Raw genomic sequence first — 20,252 nt, forward strand, 5'->3', positions numbered from 1 at the left:
CCACCACCTGAGTCCATCACTGGTTTAATTTGGAGCGAATTGACCCCTTTACATCTGTCTTTTCTGTAGTGTGTACAATGTAAATATTGACAAAGCAAATATAAAATACTAGAATATACATTTTTTTAAAAGATGTAGTTGTGTTTGTTACATGTTTCATTAAAACATATTCTTACCTGATGAAATGAATTTTAGAGTTAAGACACAAATTAAGCACACTGTGTTTGGTACTGTTGGCGTGACGGACATTTGCAACCTACAAGAAACAGAAATAATCATTTAATTTTAACATACAACTTTGCAATATTTCATAATTAAAAGTGCATTTTGACATTTGTAATCTATCTCAATTTGTTGACGGTTGTTCGATGATATACTGTTATTGTAAAATCTACATGTTGGATTTTTGTAATGACCCGGGGAAAATATTTATAAGATACTTTAAAATGATGTAGACTTTATCAAAAGGAACAACAAATAGTATAATTCGAATAACATCCGACAATAGAATGGCGAAGAACGAAAAAGGACAAACACACACATGATCTTTAAACGCAAGACCGGGCACCACTATCACTATATACAAAAATCTAGGATTATCTCAGGTGCTCCGGAAGGGCAGGCATTTCCTGCTCTACATGTGCCACCGTTCGCTAGTTCGGAGATGTCATTATCGAAGAACACAGAACTGAATTTTTACTTTCTGGATTGGAACAAATCTGTGAAACAAAAATTTCTTATCAGTCGTACAAATTATAACTGCGTCCATAAGACTTTCGAAGGGAAATATTAATTTTTATCACTTGGAATCCATGGTTGAAAGGATTCCTGGTAAGCAGCAATCATGTTTCTAGAAAACATGATAGAAAGACGCAATCTATGGTATATCTAATCAACTGGGAGATATAAATCCATACGAAGGCATTTCTGAATTTTCGCTACATAGAAATGGAGAGTTCACAATAGGAAAGCTAAATTGATATGTTTTGCTGTTAAATTTAATTCTTGATCGTACCTCATTGTCGTTTAGTAGTTGTTAGTCAAAGTTGATAGATATATTTTGATTCTTAATATTTTAAGCCTTAAAATCATTTTATTTCCCTAATCTTCCTATGAAAAAAATAACCTTTTCTAATCGGTTTCCCTGTTTGGTGCTCCAAAACATTTCGGAGTTTGGCATCCAAACTCTTTTGTTCATGCTGGTTCAAGCGTACCGGATAAAAAAAATCGTATGCACTGAAAACGGTGTCATTCTTTACGTGATATTTGATAGAAGATTAAAAAAAAGAAATCCTTCGCCTTTTATTGTCACGGATTTGTTTAAAAGAGTAAACATTTGCACAATTGAAATTTTTTAAAAACATAAAAAATTAATTGCATAGTTTAAACAAAAAACTCAAAACATCAAAAAAATGTCACAACCTTTACTTAAGTAATCACAAATTTAGTTTTTGAAGCACGTTTGATTGAATCAAATATGTACTTATGTGTGATTTAAGGCAATACAGGGTCTACAACCTGTTGACCTACAAAAAACTATCGTTTTACCTTCAAAATTAGAAATGAAACAAAAAATGTAATTAAATTTGTCAGAATTATTCTTTATATTCAATTAGATCAATGTTAAGTCATCTAACTCAGATTTTTTAAATTTAAGTATCCACGTGTGCCAGGGGTTTATCACTTAAAAATCATTATGCATACAAAAGAGCATTCGGAAAGTTATTTGTGCATAGTTAACCTTCCAGAGGTTGACAGGAAGGAGTTATTTATTAGGTTTTTAGTAATAAAACCTTTGTTATTGAAAGCATTGTCATGTTTTTTTTCTCAATAATTAACAGCATTTTCTCTCTCAATTATTTTGCAGATTACATCAAATTATAATATCTTATTGAAAAGATAATAGTTTTGTTACTTGTAAAATACAATGTCTATATAAATATAAAAAATCTTGACAACATTTGTTTCCTTTTTGCGAATCATTGTTGTTTGATCTTATTCCGGAATCTGAACATGTGTTCTCAGTTTAAGTTGATTGGACTTCAACTTCATCAAAAACTACCTCAACCAAAAACTTTAAGCTGAAGTGGGACCAACGGACGAACGAACGGACGAACGGACGAACGACCCACAGATCAGAAAACATAATGTCCGTAAATGGGGAATAAATAAAAAAATAAAATTTCAACACGTGCATCCGACTGACCACCAAATAGCAAAGAATCAATTTACATCTTGATATATAGAATGGCCAGTTGCATTTTGGTGAATCCTAAATAGATATAAGAAGATGTGTCAATGAGACACTTCTCCATCCAGGTCATAATTTGCAAAAAGTAAGCCATAATAGGTCAAAGTACGGCTTTCAACACGGAGCCTTGGCTCACACCGAACAGTAACTATATGAAGTGACTAGTGTAAAACCATTCAAACAAGAAAGATCTATATAAAAAACGAGAAAAAGAGAAACACGTACTATCCACATCAACAAAAGAAAAGCACTGTACAACAGGTTCATAACATAGGACACGTGCAGAAAAATGCAGCGAGTCAGAACGTTTTCACAGGCGCCAACCTTCACCCTAACCCGAAGTATTAGTGCAACATCACAATATAGAATATGAATTGAAATGGCTATTTCATTTTTGTCTTTTATTTCTTATTTGTTATGTTAATTCGTTGTTCATCTACGTATACTTAATAAAATATAGACATGAATAGATATCAAACCAAACAAAAAGCTAACGGGAAAAACAAGATTAAAACAATAAAATAAAATAAAATACTTAGAATAAAACTTGCTGTTTAAAGAGGCGTCGTTTTATGGCCTGTATCATGAAAGTATCAGGAAAGTTTGATATGGAGACGGATTTATAAAAGTTTTTCCAAACTTGTTTCCGAATCCCATATTTGTACTTTATGTAACATTGTAATATTTGTCTTGAAATTGTTTATTAATAAATATTGTTTAAACTAAAGTTTGATATGATTAATTCAATAGAATTTTCATTTTTAAACTGCATTAAACAAATTGACAATATAAAAGATGAATTGAACATAATCACGAAAAATACATAATCCACCTTAATATCTTCATATCATTAAAAACATCACATAGTTTTAAGTTCAAGAGAAACTCTTTGAACAAAATAAGAAGTGGGCCACAACCTTATATCGAAGGTAATAATGCAATACGTAGTAGCACTGACCTCATTAGTTTTAAACATATTAATGTAATAAGTATTAGATATATCATCTAGCCTTGAAAAAACGTATTTTAATTACATAAAAAAACTGCTAAAAAATGTGTGCAAGTCTTTAACAAGACGACGATCACATTACATTCTACTGTAAACGTTTATACCGAAACAAAGTCTTATTTATGCTTCTCTCTCTGTCTCTTTTTTCCATTTTAAAGAAGAGAAAAGAAAATAAAAAGAAGAGAGCAGAGAAGTCTTTCATCTTTTAATTACTTTACATTATTAAATTTTTTCGAAAAAACATTAATTGTTTATGAAAATTTACAATTGTATAACTATGATATATATCACACGTTCATTAAATAATATATCTATCGCTTAGAAGACTCCAAGAGCAAAGTACTGTTATGGTCTATCAACATAAACTGACAAATAGATTTTAGATAAAAGTTGTCTTTTTTTGATAAATACAATTTCAACTACTAGTAACTGAACAATATGGCGTTGTAAGTTTATGTTTCTCAATTTTCTAACAATTGAACTATTACAATGGTTATACTCAGTAGACCGACAAACAATTTATTTGTACATCCTATCATCTAGATATTTGCCAGTGGACGTTAAGCAACTTACAATCAATCATTAACATACTATATAGTAAAAAATCATTTCTGTAGATCACCGAAAGGGGAAGTGGTCTAGAACACAGTATTATTTTATTTAGGGGGTTCACTATACACGCAAATTTTTATTAGTCAAGGTTAATCGAGCAAATTTGATTAAATAAGGCTTTTTACAGTTTTTTTTTACTTTACTACGGGCTCATAAGGATCTTAAATCTGATTTTATTGCTGTGTCAACAATAGACACAGCAATATTATTCTACGTATTTCACCTGTATCGGTTTGGACAATTCCATGGACTATTCCATACACACACCATTATGCTTAAGGGGTTTTCATATGTCATGTCAAGATGATATAGGCTATTTACCGTTGTTTGCCACAAAAAAATCTGGTAAAGTCACTTTTCTGAAAAACCAATATAAATATAGTTAACATATTTATATATTTAATCTAACTGTGTTCATTGACCCGAATGTTTTAATGACAACACACACCTAAAATTCGTTTTGGTCTATTCCATGACATTTGCGCGGGAAATATTCAGCAGAGACTTAATTTTAATGGACGTTCATTTGGAAAATTTTACTATCTATTTTATGTGAACAATTGTCATATGTGTTTGTGTTTTGTACATTTAAAGGATGAACGTTATTTAAATTCCGTATATCTTCATTTGACATCAGGTTTGTACGCATTTAGTCCCTTCTCTAGTCTATAACTAAACTCTGAGACTACTATAACACATGTTATAGTAGTCTCAGCTAGAAGGGACACATGTCATGATGACACGTGCTGCACAATCCCACACATTTCAACGAACAAAAAAGTTACTATTGAATAGACTTTATCAGCTGTTTATAGACATCTATATGCATTTCATCCCCTAATGTCAGTCATGATAACACTGGCATTAACAGCGGAAACCGTGTATTCGCGAATTCTGTCTTTCGCCTGCTATGGACCATTCCATGCAACATTGTATATTATAGGGGTTTACATTATGGACGATTCCATATAACATTTAGTTCAGGGGTTGTTTACATGTTTAGTCGTATCTGGTATCTTAATGAAAACGATGTACATTATTTCTACATATTTGTATATGTTGAAGGAAACAGCTCAATGTCATGATAATTTGGTATACAGAAACATGACACAAGTTTTTTGTACAATTTTGGTGTGTATTTATTAATGACCTACATTACAACCCTGAAATTCTTGGTGCATTAAATGAGGGGGTATAGGAGGGGTTTACTCTTTAACAGATTTACTGTACGCATGTAAATACTGGTGGAGGATATTCAGTGGGTTTTTATACACCGTACTCAGCTGGGTTTGCCTTGATTGGAAGAATATATTTACAGACAGCTATAGTATAGATGAAGCAGCTGTATTTAGACATGGCATTTACCTGGGAATTCACAAAATACAATACTGACATGGAATTTACCATCAATTTAGAATAAGCATGATAGTCATACTGTCATACACATCAATATTCCTTTTTGTAAACCAATATTTATTTATAAATGCATAGAGTATGAAATGTATAGTTTTGAGATAAGACGTGGTACGGTACTTGTCTATCCCAAATTCATGTATTTGGTTTTCATGTTATATTTGTTATTCTCGTGGTGTTTTGTCTGATGCTTGGTCAGTTTCGGTGTTGTGTCATTGTTCTCCTCTTATATTTAATGCATTTCCCTCGGTTTTAGTTTGTTACCCAGATTTTGTTTTTTGTCCATGGATTTATGAGTTTTGAACAGCGGTATACTACTGTTGCCTTTATTTAGCAATGATTGTGTTTATCCCTCCTGTAAATGTGCTTTAAATTTTGGTGTATCTATTTGGTATTATTCATTTATTTAAAAACATGTTTTTATCATATTTTACAGAAACGTATCCTACAATTGTATTTTTTTTTGTTTATCTGTCTGTTTTGGTGTGATAAAATGGCAGCTGATAAATTGCCATGTTCAGTCATGCAGAGGACTTACTGAAATAAGTGATTTTTAAATCACTTTTTTTTAGTAGAAAATTCAATTTGCAAGGTTTAGTCACAAATTGGGATTTTGTAGTTTTTCAAAACTTAAAACAAATAGATTTAAATGATATCTTTTATTTAGTACATGTACATTTAAAAAAAACAAAAAACACTTTTTGCTACTTTTAAGTAGCAAGGTGTATGCCTTTGATGCTATTATTTGGCTGAAAATTCTATTTTAGTTGAAAAAATGCTATAATAATGGCTTTACATATTGAACTGATACTTTTTTAAATGATTTTTCCCAGCAATGGGAGTATTTTTCCTGTGAAGTTCAAGGTTTCATCTTTCAGATTATGTAATAAAATTCTACTGTTTGCGATAAAAATATTCACTGTTTAGGGGTGTTGAAATTAGGTCTTACATAGTTTGATGCGTATCCGATCCGTGATTTGTATATATTTCAATGGTGCTCTCGGTAAGGCCAAAAAAATATATGTTTGTTTACGGGTACCTGCCGGATCCTATTTTGAGCACCCACTTTAAGCCATTTTATTGCCGTCGTAAGAAATAATCCAATCATTATAAATAGGGGAACTCTCGCCCCATGGACAACTCGGACCATGCAAGAAGGACCACACAATTCAAAATCATGGCGCAAAAATTAACATACTATATAATAAAAAATCATTTCTGTAGATCACCGAAAGGGGAAGTGGTTTAGAACACAGTATTATTTTATTTAGGGGGTTCACTATACACGCAAATTTTTATTAGTCAAGGTTAATCGAGCAAATTTTATTAAATAAGGCTTTTTACAGTTTTTTTTTACTTCACTACGGGCTCATAAGGATCTTAAATCTGATTTTATTGCTGTGTCAACAATAGACACAGCAATATTATTCTACGTATTTCACCTGTATCGGTTTGGACAATTCCATGGACTATTCCATACACACACCATTATGCTTAAGGGGTTTTCATATGTCATGTCAAGATGATATAGGCTATTTACCGTTGTTTGCCACAAAAAAATCTGGTAAAGTCACTTTTCTGAAAAACCAATATAAATATAGTTAACATATTTATATATTTAATCTAACTGTGTTCATTGAACCGAATGTTTTAATGACAACACACACCTAAAATTCGTTTTGGTCTATTCCATGACATTTGCGCGGGAAATATTCAGCAGAGACTTAATTTTAATGGACGTTCATTTGGAAAATTTTACTATCTATTTTATGTGAACAATTGTCATATGTGTTTGTGTTTTGTACATTTAAAGGATGAACGTTATTTGAATTCCGTATATCTTCATTTGACATCAGGTTTGTACGCATTTAGTCCCTTCTCTAGTCTATAATCTAAACTGAAGGCCGCGAAGGGACACATGTCATGATGACACGTGCTGCACAATCCCACACATTTCAACGAACAAAAAAGTTACTATTGAATAGACTTTATCAGCTGTTTATAGACATCTATATGCATTTCATCCCCTAATGTCAGTCATGATAACACTGGCATTAACAGCGGAAACCGTGTATTCGCGAATTCTGTCTTTCCCCTGCTATGGACCATTCCATGCAACATTGTATATTATAGGGGTTTACATTATGGACGATTCCATATAACATTGTAGTTCAGGGGTTGTTTACATGTTTAGTCGTATCTGGTATCTTAATGAAAACGATGTACATTATTTCTACATATTTGTATATGTTGAAGGAAACAGCTCAATGTCATGATAATTTGGTATACAGAAACATGACACAAGTTTTTTGTACAATTTTGGTGTGTATTTATTAATGACCTACATTACAACCCTGAAATTCTTGGTGCATTAAATGGGGGGGTATAGGAGGGGTTTACTCTTTAACGGATTTACTGTACGCATGTAAATACTGGTGGAGGATATTCAGTGGGTTTTTATACACCGTACTCAGCTGGGTTTGCCTTGATTGGAAGAATATATTTACAGACAGCTATAGTATAGATGAAGCAGCTGTATTTAGACATGGCATTTACCTGGGAATTCACAAAATACAATACTGACATGGAATTTACCATCAATTTAGAATAAGCATGATAGTCATACTGTCATACACATCAATATTCCTTTTTGTAAACCAATATTTATTTATAAATGCATAGAGTATGAAATGTATAGTTTTGAGATAAGACGTGGTACGGTACTTGTCTATCCCAAATTCATGTATTTGGTTTTCATGTTATATTTGTTATTCTCGTGGTGTTTTGTCTGATGCTTGGTCAGTTTCGGTGTTGTGTCGTTGTTCTCCTCTTATATTTAATGCATTTCCCTCGGTTTTAGTTTGTTACCCAGATTTTGTTTTTTGTCCATGGATTTATGAGTTTTGAACAGCGGTATACTACTGTTGCCTTTATTTAGCAATGATTGTGTTTATCCCTCCTGTAAATGTGCTTTAAATTTTGGTGTATCTATTTGGTATTATTCATTTATTTAAAAACATGTTTTTATCATATTTTACAGAAACGTATCCTACAATTGTATTTTTTTTTGTTTATCTGTCTGTTTTGGTGTGATAAAATGGAAGCTGATAAATTGCCATGTTCAGTCATGCAGAGGACTTACTGAAATAAGTGATTTTTAAATCACTTTTTTTAGTAGAAAATTCAATTTGCAAGGTTTAGTCACAAATTGGGATTTTGTAGTTTTTCAAAACTTAAAACAAATAGATTTAAATGATATCTTTTATTTAGTACATGTACATTTAAAAAAAACTAAAAACACTTTTTGTTACTTTTAAGTAGCAAGGTGTATGCCTTTGATGCTATTATTTGGCTGAAAATTCTATTTTAGTTGAAAAAATGCTATAATAATGGCTTTACATATTGAACTGATACTTTTTTAAATGATTTTTCCCAGCAATGGGAGTATTTTTCCTGTGAAGTTCAAGGTTTCATCTTTCAGATTATGTAATAAAATTCTACTGTTTGCGATAAAAATATTCACTGTTTAGGGGTGTTGAAATTAGGTCTTACATAGTTTGATGCGTATCCGATCCGTGATTTGTATATATTTCAATGGTGCTCTCGGTAAGGCCAAAAAAATATATGTTTGTTTACGGGTACCTGCCGGATCCTATTTTGAGCACCCACTTTAAGCCATTTTATTGCCGTAAGAAATAATCCAATCATTATAAATAGGGGAACTCTCGCCCCATGGACAACTCGGACCATGCAAGAAGGACCACACAATTCAAAATCATGGCGCAAAAAATAAAATGGACAAAATAATAAAAAGAAAATACCGACCTTCCTACCTACCCTACATATTTTGATGATGTAACCTTAAACAGACATGTTAGTTTTCTCGTTTGAATTGTTTTACATTGTCTTATCAGGGCCTTTTATGGCTGACTGCAGTATGGGCTTTGCTCATTGTAACATGTACAACAATCAAACATCAACCCACACTAAACTGAATGTAATTGAAAGACATCTAGAGGTTGATATCAGAGGCGGATTAAGGGGGGGGGGGGGCCTGCTTTTTGAGAAAAAAATTGGTTGCTTATATAGGGAATCACTGAATCGTGACTGGAGCGAGCCCCCTCTTAGGTCAGTCAGTGGGCCCCCACTTTAGAAAATTTCTGGATCTGCCACTGGATATACAGTATCGAACAGAAGATAAATAAGGGAACAATATGGTGAATTTTAGAGATTAATATTATTTCATGTACATGCATTTGAAATATTTAAGATATATTGTTTCGATTTTTTTAGTTCTAGGTTCCACGGTGACCTAGCTTCCATTTTCGAAAACTGTGATTTAAATGCTAGTCTTTTAGAGGGATATTTCCTTGTCATTGGTTGTAGATATGGAATCTTATTTTACCATGAAGTCAGATTTGAAAATGACTTTGGGAATGAAGATATCGTAAAGACTGAATGTCAGTTTTAGTCTTATATAGGTACTTTATAATTTTAGTCTTGCATGTACATAATTATGTGTACATATATCACTGATTCAGTGGCAATGGTAAATAGACACTGACAAGTCTTAGATAATATTTTATAGTTTTGAATGTTTTTTCTGTTGACTAAAATTAGGTGGAGTTTTGTTTGTTCTTATTTCCAACAGAGGTAAACTCAACACATATCAATATGTGCATGAAGCAAATTGATAGTTGCTAGATACGGAATGATTGTACCACAAGAAAGTTTTAACCTGTGTATATATACTTAAAATATGATAAAAAAAATCATGTCTTTTTCAGGACTTCTGAATCCAACCATGTAATATGGAATGTTTTTGAGATGTGGTTTTGGTTGATGGATGTTAATGAAGGACCTGAAGTACAAAGTATATCACTGAATTTAGCTCTTTGTCTAAGTGTATTATTGAATACTTTGCTTTGAGCTCAGTTCATTGTTATGCAAATCATTCTTTGTGAAATAAAGATTTGACAGAAAACTCTCATGTACAAGGATTTGTCAAAGTAATATCACCTCTATTTACAATGTAAGTATTAGGGAGATAAAAGCATCCTATTTTGATTTGAACCAAACATATTATAAAAAAAAAAGAACAAATTTACCCGAGAATGCTACTACCACTACTCGCGAATATGATGCTAGGTTGTTTTAATACATCTGTACTAGCTGCCTACTGATGACTTGGTTCTGAGTGTAAATGGTCCTTCAACTATGCGGGAAAAAAATTATAAGGCATATCTAGGCTTATCAATTTCTAAAACAATATTTCATTGTACATGTTTGAAATTTTTAAACAACCACAGAAATTTTTGCAGTTGAAATACATGTAGGTATGCAAAATTCACTTTACTACCAACTGATAAATTTAAGCAGTCTATAATAGCCATTCAGTGATTACAAGCACTTTGATTATCATTCTAGGGTTATGCCCTTTCACAAATGGAAAAATTTCTCAAGTTTGTCTCAACTAAATTTAGTGAAATGTGTATATAATGCTTATTACCTCTAAACTCAGTTTAAGTTCAATTTTTGGCAGCTTCACTTTATGTACCTTTTGAACGTTATATGCTAGCGGGGGCATCATCACCATGACTGTATGACATTTATATTTTAATACTTTATGTTTTATTAAAACGAGTAGTTGAATAATTATTGTTGCAAACTCCATTAGAAATTTGATTTGAGAACATTTTTATACGACCGCAAAAATTGAAAACTTTTTGGTTGTACATTGGTATCACGTTGGCCTTATCGTCTTCATCCAAAGACATTTGGTTTTCGCACTCTAACTTAAGTAAAAGTCAATAGAAATATATGAAATTTAGACACAAGGTTTATGACCATGAAAGGAAGGCTGGGATTGATTTTTGGTATTTTTGTCTCAACAGTTTAGGAATAAGGGCCCAAATTAGCATTGTTCTTGGTTTTTGCTCTATAACTCAAGTATTAGTAAACAGAAATCTATGATATTTTAACATAAGGTCTATGGCAACACAAGGAGGGTTGGAATAGATTTTGGTAGTTTTAGTCCCAACAGTGTAGGATTTAGAAACCAAAAACGGGTCCCAAATAAGCATTTTTCTTGGGTTTTTTTTAACAATACCTTTAGCATAAGTTAATAGAAATCTATAAAGGTTTATGACCACAAAAGGAAGGTTTGGATTATTTCTGGGAGTTTTGGTCCAAAGGAATAAGGGGCCAAAATTAAACATTGTTTGCTTTCATAAAAAAAAAGAATTATTGTGCTTCTTTGATATGCCAAATCTAACCGTGTTAAGATTTTTAATTTTTGGTCCTGTTTTTAGATTGATCTACATTAAGGTCCAAAGGGTCCATATTAAAATTAGCTTGATTTTAACAAAAAATGAATTTTTGGGGTTCTTTGATATGGTGAGTCTTAACATGTACTTAGATTTTTGATTATGGGCCCAGTTTTCAAGTTGGTCCCAATCGGGGTCAAAAATTATTATACTAAGTATTGTGCAATAGCAAGAAATTTTCAATTGCACAGTATTCTGCAATAGCAGGAAATCTTTAATTGCACAGTATTGCACAATAGCATGAAATCTCCAATTGCACAGTATTGTGCAATAGCAAGAAATTTTTAATTGCACTGTATTGCACAATAGCAAGAAATATCTAATTGCACAATATTGCGCAATAGCAAGAAATTTTCAATTGCACAGTATTGCCAATAGCCAGGAATATTCAATTGCACAGTATTGTCCCATTTTCAAATTGGTCTACATTAAGATCCAAAGGGTCAAAAATTGAACTTTGTTTCATTTCAACAAAAATTGAATATATGGGGTTCTTCAATATGCCGAATCTAACCATGTATTTAGATTTTTAATATTTGGGCCCGGTTATCAAATTGGTCCACATGGAGGTCTAAAGGGTCTAAAAATTAAACATTATTTGATTTCATCAAAAATTGAATTCTTCGGGTTCTATGGTATTCTGAATTTAACCATATATTTAGATTTTGGATATTGGACCAAAATAGGTAAATGTCCAATTTAAAATTTTTAAGTTGAAGTTCTTAGGCCTAAAATAAAATATTGTTTGTTTCCCCAATCCTGACCGACCCTTCAAAATTGGTGCTACTCATAAAATTTTATTGTCAAAACTAAGTGAAATATTATTTTATTCATTTTGGATTTTCAGGCTTGCCGGATCGTGCGATAATATTCAAGCTTTTTGGAAAAATAAAATTATTTCCCTACCTACCTCTCCACACCTGGCTTGGCAGGGTCGGGATTGGGGAAACAAACACTATTTTAATTTAGGCCTTAGACCACATTTAATCTGTGTCAGAAACCTATGTTGTGTCAACTATTTAACCACAATCCAAATTCAGAGCTGTATCCAGCTTGAATGTTGTGTCCATACTAGCCCCAACCATTCAGGTTTCCACCTCTGCAGTCGTATAAAGCAGCACCCTGCGGAGTATCTGTTCCATTCATTTGTTCTTAATTTGTGTGAATTAACATTGTTACAGTAAATGTTAATTACTACACTTGCATACCACAACAAATACTGTATTGGTACATGTATCACTTATATTTGTATCCATATAACAAACCTAAAAATGAAAAGGAAAAATTTTGCAATACCTTTTGAGTACTAAATAGCTCTTTAGGTATTTAGACATATTAAGACTTATTAAGTAGATGTTGATGATATCTGCTTGACATGCTTCAAATTCGATCAGATTACTTTTGGAGCAGTTTTGAGTCTTTGAAGCATGCTCTCAAAGGTTCTTTTGGTGAAATCATTTTTATATTGGTCAAAATTTGTCTTTGCTTCGACCAGCTTTGGAGGAGATATAAAGAATTGATATAAATCGGCACAGAGGTTTACTTCCTATCTTATTTAGCCCCAATAATCATGTCAGACATAAGCCATTGTCATTACTTAAAACCAATAAATGTATTCTAATCTGAGGAAGAAATTCGACATTTTAACAAAAAAAATTACTAATGATACTGACGATTCACCACAAAGTAATGTAAATAGAACCATACCAATAGTAAGCAAATACATATAAAAAAAGATGAGGTATGATTGCCAATGAGACAATTCTCCACAAGAGACCAAATCGACACAGAAATTAACAATTGCTCTTCCATGCAACAAAATGTATCCAAAACCAAAGATGTAGAACATGTTCTATCATAATCATTTGGTAACTAATGTAATTACTGTCTCCCCATGTCTATATTGAACATAAAAAAATATCAAATAAATAACACTCCTAATGCTCAGATCGGTTGTCACCGTGCAACACAGTTATTAACACCATATAGGAAAAACATAGAACTTTATTGTCATAAGACACTGTCAAACATCCAAACATACTATCCACACTCATCTGTGTCCACACTTGTACTATTAAGAAAATATTCTTGTATTCCTGATTTTTCTTTATCTTGACAGTAGCATAAGATGCTATCTTTAGGATTTGTTACTATATGGTGCACTGTAGATGCGACATATTAATTTACTGTTAGAACGTCAAATTGCATCAACACGAGTATTATATTGACAATGGAATGAACAGTAGTTATCGTCCTGATTTTATATATGCCGTTGGTTTATGACATTTCATTCTGCCAATGTTTATGGACCCCCCTTTTTTTTTTTACTTTACTTTAAAATTTGCTTTTGAAAAACTTTTGAAAACTGATTTCGGCTTCTCTTTTTAATATTATTTGTTATAGACTAGAAGACATTTTTAACCAAAATTTGGGCTCCATTATGGCACGTTAAACATAAACCATATCTTTTTAAACATATTTTAGAATGATAAAAAATATAAAATTTAAGAATTTTTTTTACTCTTATTCGAGTTTCCTATTTTTGATGATATTGCTTGCAATTCAGATATTTTGGTAGCTTGTTACAGAGACATGTTTATATCATTTCCAGAACAAGACTGTAGTCAACTGTATAAGTCTTGAAAAAAACTGTTTATTTTGGCTTACCTTGAATAAAACAAAAGAATGATATGTTATTCCTTGTCATAGTATCTGCCTTTCTCTATATAAAAAAAAGTCTGATTTTTGTCTGAGTTCGAATAAGTACAAATTCCGTCACATTTGATATTTTTATACTTTATTTTGGAATGTAAATAGTATAATAAATTCAAAATATCCAAATCGTGAGAAATAGGTAATATTGTGTTACGAATTTTTCTTCATTTCATTAAACTATATAAATATCAGCTATGTCCACAAAAGAGCGAAAGTATAGGTTTTTGTTTAAAAACTTTTTTCTTTACATTGAGGACACTTGAAGCACTCGTTATAGACCTTCGACAAACATTTATTCTCCTTGTTTTAATGATGTCACAAGAAAGGATTATATTAATACATCTGACCATAGAAAATATTATTATGATACCTTTTCATTCAATGTTTAAATTTCAAAGATTTTAAGTAGCACATTACAGATTTTGGCATTTTTAAATGTATAAAGTTATAGCAGATACAATCTTAAATATTGCAAATACAAAATGAAAATATTTAAAATAACCGAAATTAATACAAAACTTTAATATCATAATATTAAATCTAAATATGCGTCCTTGCTTTACGTCCTATCGAATGTAACTAATATAAATAGTATCTGTGTATGTTACATATCTAAGTAGAATTATAGTCTGATTATGAAAAAAGGTCAAAGTTTACGAGTATTTGCCCATTTCCTCGTCTTGTTTGAGGACACAATTTCATCGGAAAAAATAAATAAATTTAGAATATATTTTTTTTAATTTTATCTCTTGTATTAGTAAACATTTTGTCATGAGAAGCCCCATTTTTTTATTTATTTCTCGAAAGCTGAACTAAGTACATACATTTTCTGTGCTTTATTTTGTAATTCATTCATTTGATTGTATAGCTCAAATTTTGGGCACCATGATTGGTTAATAAAAATTATCTTATCTTATCTTATCTTATAAATAACATACGTAAAAATACAAAGGAACATTGACTTACATTGGAACTTTAGTTTTATAAAAAAAAAAAAATTTGAAACTTTGAAATAGATCACGAGAGCCATCATTTGGAATAATATAAAGTATTTTTGCGCCTGTCCCAAGTCAGGAGCCTCTGGCCTTTGTTAGTCTTGTATTATTTAAATTTTAGTTTCTTGTGTACAATTTGGAAATTAGTATGGCGTTCATTATCACTGAACTAGTATATATTTGTTTAGGGGCCAGCTGAAGGACGCCTCCGGGTGCGGGAATTTCTCGCTACATTGAAGACCTGTTGGTGACCTTCTGCTGTTGTGTTTTTTTATTTTGGTCGGGTTGTTGTCTCTTTGACACATTCCCCATTTCCATTCTCAATTTTATTAAAGAACAAAATTTCCCATCTGAGTTTTCAAATAAACAGCTGTACTAGAGAAGCTGTTCATAGTTATCTCGTTTGATTTATTATACATTTCTTTTATAGAATAAAAGCGGTATGGGTTTCGCTCATTGTTGAAGACCGTATAATTGCTAACATCTACGTCAATTGGCCCTGGTGAACAGTTTTCCCATTGACAATTGACAGTCATACATCATATCATTAGAATGGAGACAGAATAAGGTGGCTGTTTGAAAGAAAAAAAATGAAACAAGTTCGGCCAAAATCATTTCGAATACCATCGAATTGGAGAAATAAACATTGTCTGGCGGCAGTTCTATATTTATTTCATACTATCACTTCAAATACTGTAACAACTTTTTTTAAAACTAACTTTAATGGCGCGTACGGATAAGCTTAAACAAAATATTTGAATATAATAACATGGAATCAAAAATGTGTTGGTACGATCTCATAATGCTAAAGCTTCGTTTATGATAAGAGTAACCCGAACACCAGACAGACCTTATAAAGAAAACACCTGGAGCTATTGAATATTATACTAACAATTACATCTTTTTAGTCTATAGACCAATAAATCCCTTTCAAGTGTTTAAATGCAACTTAAAGTGCTTCTTTATTGAATGTTATTATTGTATATTAACTTTCATTAATCTTTCAAATATTTTAATGGACATAATTTGTATCATTTTTGCATTTCCAATATTAAAAAACAAATATCGTGACACTTTTACATCGTTTGGCTTTTTTCATTTGTATAAAAAAAAACATCGAAAGTTGAACTATTTATAACTACTGTAACTAATGAAGTGTTTGTGTTCTAACAAGATCACTGATCCCCATAATTCGGAGTTTCGTTTCCGTCTTTTAGCTGTATCCCAAAAGGACTTAAAATATACAAAATTTGCAAAGATTTATACTTGCATCATTGAGAACTGTTCCTATATATTACACAATGTTAAAAATGATATATTTATGTAATAATTAAAAAAATAAGGAGTTAATTTTAGAATTAATTCGCCTACGTCTTGAAATTGATCTATCCTAATTAAGTAATTTTCAGGGTAATTTAATAGATACATTTACAAATTGTGCATTATTGCAGCTCGATTCAATGAGTTATAACACAAAAAACATGCGATGATTATCAATGATTTTTTTAATAGTGCAATTTCTTTTATAAGATATAATCTCGTTATGAAAGTCTTTTTTTCAGACCTGTTAACTTAACATGTTATTAAAAATTGTATCATTATATAAAGGTTAACTTTAAACTTACAAAATTAGCTTGAAAATTAAACCTTATTCTTCATATGCTGCTGTTACACAGTCAGGTAGCACGCATTCTTAATTACTAGATAAAGAATAAAAGAGCTTGCGTCAGCATTTTGCGGTTTTCTTGTTTTCTAGTATTCGCGTACTTGTATTTTTGAGGTCAATGACACCAATATTTTAAATAATGATCATTCTTTTGAAAAACTTTAATGCAGAATTTTTGAAGGTGATTTATCCTAATCAACTAATTTTTCAAGGTTATTTGGTAGTTACATCTTCAAATGACATCAATGAAGCTCGATTCATTACACACATATATGCAATAATTACAATCTAGTTTCTTTTGGTAAAAGATCATTTCTTTAATACGATATAATCTATTAAATTTAGTTTTTTTTCCTCATCTAGAAGGAAATATTTTCTTAATTAACTACTTATCAAAAATTGCAACATTATATAAGAGTAACATTGAAATTATAAATTAGGTTGAAAATTTCAACCTTCTATTTAATATGATAATGACGCATTTCCCGATGCAATTTAAAATTAGAGATCAAAGCAGATGGTCCCTTTATTGCAAAGTAGAAATGTAAAACCAGTATGTGTCATATCTAAAGCTGAACTTTCTACGAACACAGTAGGTTTTCTATTTTTACTAAGTGCTATTAAAATATACTATTCCGATAAGAATCATATTGACTGAATACAATAAGCATACGACACCGATTACGGCGGGAAAATGAAGGATGACTTTTACGCTAATTTTAGAAACTTGTTTAATCTTTTTCTCAAGTTTTTGTCGGATAATTTTACATCTAATTACCGGCGAAAGCATATTATTCGTATTACTTTAAAAAGTTCTTCATTTTTGTTTAAAGACTAGTATAAAAGAAAACTCATTGGTGTCCATACGAAGACACGCCCATAATCATGGAGACTTTTAACTTTCAAAACAGTGCATGTCGTAAACAGTGTCCGTTTTCAATTTTTACATAACAATTACAAAATTTAATTGCTATATCAGATTTCATGTAGATTATAGAGTTGTCTTTTGCAAACATAATCCTGCATTTAACATATCTCACAGGTTATAAGGACAGATACATTTGTAAATTATCAGAGCAATTAGTTTTTGCTCAATCTTTTTTACGACGGTGTTAGGTACGACATTGGTACAAAGAGACAAGATCTGAAAGTTTAACCTTATGAAAATAAAAACTTGTTATCTGATTCAAAATAGCCAAAATACCCTACATATCTATTGTCTTTTGAACAATGTAAATACTTTATATTGTAAGTAAATATTATATGTTTAATAACATTGATACGTGGAGTCCGACATCATTGCATGCTTAACTGTTTCAATCAATAGAGAGTACGGCATAACATTTTTGAAAGATCAAATCAGTGTTGTAGATCTCAAAAATAAATATCGGAATCTGTAGTTTTTATACTAAAAGTTGTCTTTTGTGTACAGTTATTTATTTGTCTTTTGGTCTTTACATTTGTTTTGCCTGTCAGTTAATCTTCAACTTATGAGTTTCGATGTCCCATTTGAATATTTCGCCTCACTTCTACAAATAAGAAATATTTTGCAAAGAGGATAATTTCTTTAAAAATATTATTTTTAGATAGACTATTTGGCTTACATTTTATGTTTTTTTACAACCTTATCCCCCAAAGTTTGGTACTTTTAAGACCAACAGAAACCATATAACAAGATGTATGATTTTACACAAAGAAGATGATATTAAGTAGATAAATTTTGAGAGCATTATATGCAGGATGAAGATGAGTAACTACTTTCTTATATTATAGTAGATAGAGATGAGTGGATAGAATCTGCTATATAAGGATTTAAATAAAGACAACAGTAGTATACCACTGTTCAATAGATCGATTAATCAAAAATGATTCCGGTTTACAAACCAAACAGAGGGAAACAACGCAACAGCAGAAACATTAAAACTACTTAAAAAAAACCCACAAACATGCATAAAAACGAACTATTTGATAACAACTGCCATATCCCTAATATCTGCTGGTCACTCTTAAACATTTAGAACTTCTACACTAGTTATATCACGTCTTTACAACATTTAGGTTTAAGAAATATCTTTTGATTTAGCACATAATCATTATTATGCTAGAGTCAGTGCAGTAAACAAAAACCTCAGACCATAAAATAAACGATACATATAAAAAAACCTTCTTCATAGAGAGTTGAAATACTCTCTTTTTACCTTTGACACATATTCAAATTAAATCAATATATATAACAGATTATTTAATTCCAGAAATAAAACTTATTATCTATACAATATAATTTTTTGTAATTGCTTTTAGAATGATTTATTTGATAACCGTTTTTGTTTTTGGCTAGAATTTTTTATTTTGCTATTTCGAACAGGGAATTTTAAGTGTTCAAAGATGTCTTGATCTTCACGTAGCTGTCTCGTTGATCTATACACTCCATCTTATTATATTGTGATTTAGGTGTGATACCTAATATTTCGCATCCCATAAAGTAACATTATTCTCTCATCATGTATTAAATGTAGAAGCTCAAATTTGTATTTAAAAACACTGTATCCGGTTTTACAATTTCAAGATATTTTTATTTTTTTTCATTTGATATTTATTCTCCAGTTAAATAGCAACTTTGGTCAATGTCGACAATTAGAAGAGCTAGTCTCTTCGTTTTTAAACTATACTCCAAACAGATTTTTTATAATGCAAACATTTGGAAATCTTAAAATCTTGACAATAAAACAATATCATTCATTGCATAAAATAACTTACCTCTTATTTTTGAAAATAAAAGCCATCAAATCCCAAGAGAGGAAAAGATTTGTGTTTTAAGGATAACTTTTGGTACATTCCTTATCCAATAGAAATTGTATTTCACCATAAAAAAATCATCACTTTGTCTCTTCGAATATCATATTACAAAAAAAGTATAAAGCCTCACTGCAGAAAGGGTTGCACCAGAGAAGTTACCATACAATTATTTGCATAATTATACACCTTGAGTTCTATTTTACAGACTAAGCCTTTACAAGCTTTGCTCTATTCTAAAGGGGATTAACGCATGGCTAATACACCGAATTACTTTAATCTTTATAGAATATAAAATTGTGTAGACATTCAAAACTAACACGATCAAATAAACCTCTAACGACCCAACAAAATAATTTTAAGATTGTATCTGTAAGATACTTGATATATAGTTAAACATGAAAATATTAAACGCACGAAAAGCCCTTCTTATCATTTAATTGTCTCTAGAATTGTTAGTTAAAATTATAAA

At 30.9% G+C, this 20,252-nt stretch overlaps 1 protein-coding gene across 1 annotated transcript in view; it reads right to left on the reverse strand.

The window, feature by feature from the left end:
* The window catches only part of LOC134715793 (cubilin-like), a 31,395-nt gene extending 11,386 nt beyond the window's left edge, over positions 1–20,009 (reverse strand). The window contains exons 1-2 of the mRNA XM_063578240.1: positions 19,745–20,009; positions 177–256 (exon numbers count right to left, since the gene is read on the reverse strand). Of these exons, the coding sequence (XP_063434310.1) occupies positions 177–256; positions 19,745–19,770 (106 nt within the window). The 5' untranslated portion in view covers positions 19,771–20,009. The remainder of the gene's footprint in view (positions 1–176; positions 257–19,744) is intronic.
* Positions 20,010–20,252: the final 243 nt, after the last annotated feature.

This window comes from Mytilus trossulus, chromosome 4 (genome assembly GCF_036588685.1).
Source record: "Mytilus trossulus isolate FHL-02 chromosome 4, PNRI_Mtr1.1.1.hap1, whole genome shotgun sequence".
NCBI classification, from domain to species: domain Eukaryota; kingdom Metazoa; phylum Mollusca; class Bivalvia; order Mytilida; family Mytilidae; genus Mytilus; species Mytilus trossulus.